The 5029-nt window shown below is 33.6% G+C and overlaps 2 protein-coding genes across 3 annotated transcripts in view; both read left to right on the top strand.

Moving 5' to 3' along the window:
* The window catches only part of LOC107714979 (serine/threonine-protein kinase PINK1, mitochondrial-like), a 5860-nt gene extending 2677 nt beyond the window's left edge, over positions 1-3183 (top strand). The window contains exons 5-8 of one of the 2 annotated variants that reach the window (XM_016520983.1): positions 588-751; positions 870-1003; positions 1311-1541; positions 2077-3183. In XM_016520983.1, the coding sequence (XP_016376469.1) occupies positions 588-751; positions 870-1003; positions 1311-1541; positions 2077-2364 (817 nt within the window). In that variant the 3' untranslated portion in view covers positions 2365-3183. The remainder of the gene's footprint in view (positions 1-587; positions 752-869; positions 1004-1310; positions 1542-2076) is intronic. The other variant, XM_016520984.1, reaches the window with a different exon arrangement.
* Positions 3184-3610: 427 nt separating this feature from the next.
* Positions 3611-5029, top strand: part of LOC107714919 (agmatinase, mitochondrial-like) — a 4425-nt gene continuing 3006 nt past the window's right edge. The window contains exon 1 of the mRNA XM_016520918.1: positions 3611-4114. Within this exon, the coding sequence (XP_016376404.1) occupies positions 3807-4114 (308 nt within the window). The 5' untranslated portion in view covers positions 3611-3806. The remainder of the gene's footprint in view (positions 4115-5029) is intronic.

Here is a 5029-nt window from a genome sequence, read left to right as displayed (position 1 = left end):
GTTATAAAATAATAATAAAAAATACTATTTGGTTTATTTTTATTTATGGTTTTACTATATGTATTGTTATAAAAGTAATATTAAATGAATAAATATAATTAAATGAAAAAAAATTATTAAATATAAATAAAAAATTTAATTAATGATAATTCTTACTATATTTATTTATTATAAAATGTATTTGTTGTAAATATAAAAAATAATTAATCATACAAATAAATAATAATTATTGTTATATTTATTTATAGTAAGTATATTTGATGTATTTGTTATAAAAAATTATGATTGTAAAAAATAATTAATATTATTAGTATCATTATTTATTTAGTACGGTGCTTATTTATTATGAAAATAACTAAAATAAATAATAATTAAAAAAAATAATAATAATGCATATAATAATATATTTTATAAGAATGTGTTATATAATAATGTTTATGTATTAGTTACGGTTTAATTTGTAATATGTTAAATATATTTTTTACATGCAAACAAAAAACAGACCTTTAGACTCATTTTCTGATGAATGCTGCTTGTGGTCATTTTTTGAATCTGTAAAGTCATGATTGATGTGTCTGTGCTGTAAGTTACTCATGCAGCCTGCGGCAGTACCTGGGGGTGTGTGTGCCGAACCGGATGCAGGCGTCTGTCATGCTGCTGCAGCTGCTGGAAGGGGTGGATCACCTGTGCAAGCAGGGCATCGCTCACAGAGACCTCAAATCAGACAATGTGCTCCTGGAGTTTGACAGCAGTAAGAGTCATTAGACAGGGCAGACAGCATTTAATGCGAATGTAGACGTGCAGCATTTTGCCAGCGTTAGGTAAATGCTTTAATCACATTAACTGTAACATTGCTTTAATGTGTTTTGATTTCAAAGCCGGGTGTCCCAGACTGGTGATCACTGACTTCGGCTGTTGTCTGGCAGAGGATTTGGGCCTCAAACTGCCCTTCAACAGCTGCTGGGTTAACAGAGGGGGGAACGCCTGTCTGATGGCACCTGAGGTGAGAAACGTCTGGAATAACACTTGAAGTGTCAGGGCTCAACATTAAAGATTTGTTCTGCTTGCCTTTTCAGGCCAGTAATTCAGATTTCTGCTTGACCTGTAAACATTTTTACTGGCATTTTAATTTAAATGTTATATTTCCATTTATAATTGTAAAGTTCACATTTTTAAATGTATAAGGAAAAGGGACAGCAAGAATGTTTTAGTATTTTTGAAAGAAGTCTCTTGCAAGGCATTTTTTTGATTATTACTGAACATTTTTTATTAATCAAATTAAATGTATTTATGATTCCTTTGTCCTCTAGGTGGCCACAGCAGTTCCAGGTCCAGGGGTGATGATAGATTACAGTAAAGCAGACGCCTGGGCTGTAGGGACCATCGCCTATGAGCTCTTCGGTCAGCCGAACCCCTTCTACAGCTCAGAGGGACTGGAGAGCCGCACTTATCAGGAACAACAGCTTCCTCCACTTCCTGCTTCTGTACCTGATGATGTACAGCTAGTAGTGATGCTACTGCTACGCAGAAACACTCGCAAGGTATAATATTCACCAAGAAACACTACCTTATATACTGGCAATATATATAATTTAGTTAAAAATATATGTTTTTGTGATTATGTGATGCTTTCATGTATATTTGGGTCATAAAAAATACAACTTGTAAAATTATATTTTAAGTAGTCACATTTCAGGGACACTTAATGGTCCTAAATATTATTTTTAAGCAATACATTTTGACAGATTTCATCTTCATTCAGATCATTATTTTAATAATAATAATAATCATTATTATTACTATAATAATTATAGTAGTAATAATGCATGCTTTATTGTTGTAATATTACTAATCAATATTTAAGCAAAAATAAAACCATAATTAAAAATAATTTCTGCATATCAGTTATTGGACACAGCATAAAAATAATCTGTATCAATCATAAAAATGATGCTGTAAAATCTGTCAGGCTCTGGTTTCCCCTTAGAGAAACTCAACAACGCTTGAATATTAAAACTGAGAAGATAAAGCAGTTCATTGACTGATTTATTTCATAATGTCCCTGATGGTTTGCAGCGCCCCAGTGCACGTGTGGCCGCTAACATGCTTCACATCAGCCTGTGGGGCAAGCGTGTGTTGGCCAGCTTGGATCGGGTCAGAACGGATGGGCTGAAGGACTGGCTGCTGTGTCAGTCTGCTGTGGTGCTGCTGAAGGGTCGAGGGTCCGGCGGGAGCTCCGTGGAAGCCGAAATCCAGAGATGCTTCCTCGCCAACTTAGACCTGGAGGACCTCCGTGCCGCAGTCAGCTTCCTCATGTACGGACAAGAGCAGTGGAAATCCCTGCTAGCGCACTACACTGTGTGAGAGTGAGTGTTTACTAGAGAAACAAGCACAGCTTTCATTTTTGTAGATTGTGGAAGCACTTTAATTTTAATGTCCATCACTGACATATTTTGAAATGATGGCAGTTTATGCATTTGCACTTTTCACTATATATATACACATTAAGAATACTTTATGCTGTTGATGACTCTTTAGAATAACAGCTTAAACCAGGTACAAATTCATGCATAATGTAATGCATTTATATCCACAGTATACTGAATATTGCTTAAAAAAGTAGGCAAATGAATGCAGAATAAATTATACAGTTGGTGTTTTTCTGACAGGATATTCAATACAAATTTGATTTTAACTTTTGGTAACTGATAGCATCATGAAATGTGTTACTGGAGCAGAGTTGGTTGGAGGGGTTGAAAAAGCAATTGGGATTTGTGATGTCACTTCAGAGATTGAGCAAGTGATTATATTTGGATGAATTCGCTATTACAATCTTTGGAATAACTTGTTTAGATGAATTGTATAATATTGTGCATGTGCATTAAAAGTAAACAGGGTGAATTTTGAATGCACGTTGACTTCATGGTACATAGCCTGGAAAGGAGATAAATGGCAAAAACAATAAAGAATTTGAATAGTATTGAAATAATGTGTTCATTTGCATGTGGCAATAAAACAGTTTGGCGATAAATTACACGTTAATATTTACACTGCAGTATATTATCATTGTGATATTTGCATTACTTTGGAATAAATTGCATTGCCCAAGAGGAATGGGTATAGTGCACCCGTCCTCCTAGCAGAAATGCATACGACAATATATATATAGAGAGAGAGAAATGTAATGTATTGCTCACATTGCAGAAAAACATGATTATCCTAAAATAGTAATTTCAAAGTATATTTTTTCTTTTGAAATATGACCTGTTTTTGACAGATTTTGTCAACAAATCTGCATAAATAAAAGTAGTTTGTATTTAATAATGATCATTATTATCATTATTATTGTTAATAATAATAATAATGCACATTCAATTCTTGTAATCTTTTGTTTTGAAGTTTTTGTTGTTTCAAAATGCAGAAATAAAACTAATTAAAAATCATTTTTGCATAACAGTTATTGGTTGGACTTGGACATAAAAATAATCAGTATCGTTCATTAAAATGTAATTCATAATGTAGTATGCATACTATATACCCATTCCTACTTCCTAGTAGGAGCAGTAGGGAGTATGATTGGGAAAAACAACACACAGAGTCCAGCCCCTCATCGCGCCAGGGGCGAAAGTCAAAGTTCATTTTGAATCGCCTGAACTAATAGCGACAGATAAAACTTAGCGTTTACACATTTGCGAAACCTTTCCGTTAAGAAGACGGACCTCTGCGCTCGGTTGTTTGCACAGGCGGGGTGTTGCATTGCTTTCTTCACTCATTTCTGCAGGAGTTGGTTTCACGCTAAGCTGATCATGCTTTCTTCGATCAAAATCGTTAGTAAAACTCGAGCAGTCTTTGGTGGATCTCAGGTTTTTAAAGCGTGTGCTTCTCAGAGAGTCGTAAAACAGGTAAACTTTGACGGAGATCAGAGCAATGTGTCTTGCACGCGCCGAATGTCCGGGAAAGGCTTCAATGTCCCGCCGAGCGCGGAGTTTGTGGCGAGAGTCAGCGGAATCGCGACTATGTGCAAATTACCGTTTCAGAAAACAGCGGACGGACTGGACGCGGCGTTTGTCGGGGTTCCCATTGACACCGGAACATCCAACCGTCCCGGTGCAAGGTAATACTGAACATTCACATATCACACAGTCACGAGTGCCACAAAAATGTCTGCGACAGTTTGGCATTGTATAATATGAATACACAGAAATTGTATTTGCTATAGTAGGCCAAACCTGGTCTGGAGATCTACCTTCCTGCAGAGTTCAGTTCCAACCCTGATCAAACACACAGCTCTCTGTAATTATCACATGCTCCTTCAGATCCTAATTAGTTGGTAAATAATACATTTTATAGACATACGTATATTTTATGTATTTTTAAATATAATTTTATAACATTTAATATTTTTAAAAAATCACTAAAAATTATTTAAATAATATGTAATAAAGAATTGTAATTCAGTTTTAATATTTGTATTTAGATATATGCTTATAATTAAACATACTATTTATACATGTATTTTATATATTTTTAAATATAGGCCTATATTTAGTAAAAAAGGGGGTCTGAATACTTTCCGTACCCACTGTATATGTATTTTTTTTTTTATATAATTGTATAACATTTCATATATTTTCAAAAAAAAAATTGTGATGAATTGTAATTCAATTTAAAAAAATATATTTTTAACAATATTTATATCAAGACATGCTTAATAAAACACATACTATATATATACACTACCGGTCAAAAGTTTGGGATCAGTAAGACTTGTAATGTTTTTTAAAGTAGTCTCTTATGCTCATCAAGGCTGCATTTATTTGATCAAAAATACAGAAAAAAACAGTAATCTTGCAAAATGTTATTACAATATAAAATAATGGTTTCTATTTTAATATCCTTTAAAATGTTATTTATTTCTGTGATGCAAAGATGAATTTCCATCAGCTATTACTCCAGTATAAAGTGTCACATGACCTTTCAGAAATCATGCTAATATGCTGATTTATTATTAGAATTATCAACAGTTGTG

Source organism: Sinocyclocheilus rhinocerous, unplaced genomic scaffold (assembly GCF_001515625.1).
Source record: "Sinocyclocheilus rhinocerous isolate Xijiao unplaced genomic scaffold, SAMN03320098_v1.1 scaffold28, whole genome shotgun sequence".
Taxonomy (NCBI): Eukaryota; Metazoa; Chordata; class Actinopteri; order Cypriniformes; family Cyprinidae; genus Sinocyclocheilus; species Sinocyclocheilus rhinocerous.
Note: the sequence above shows the minus strand (reverse complement) of the source record. Positions and strands in the feature narration are given on the sequence as shown.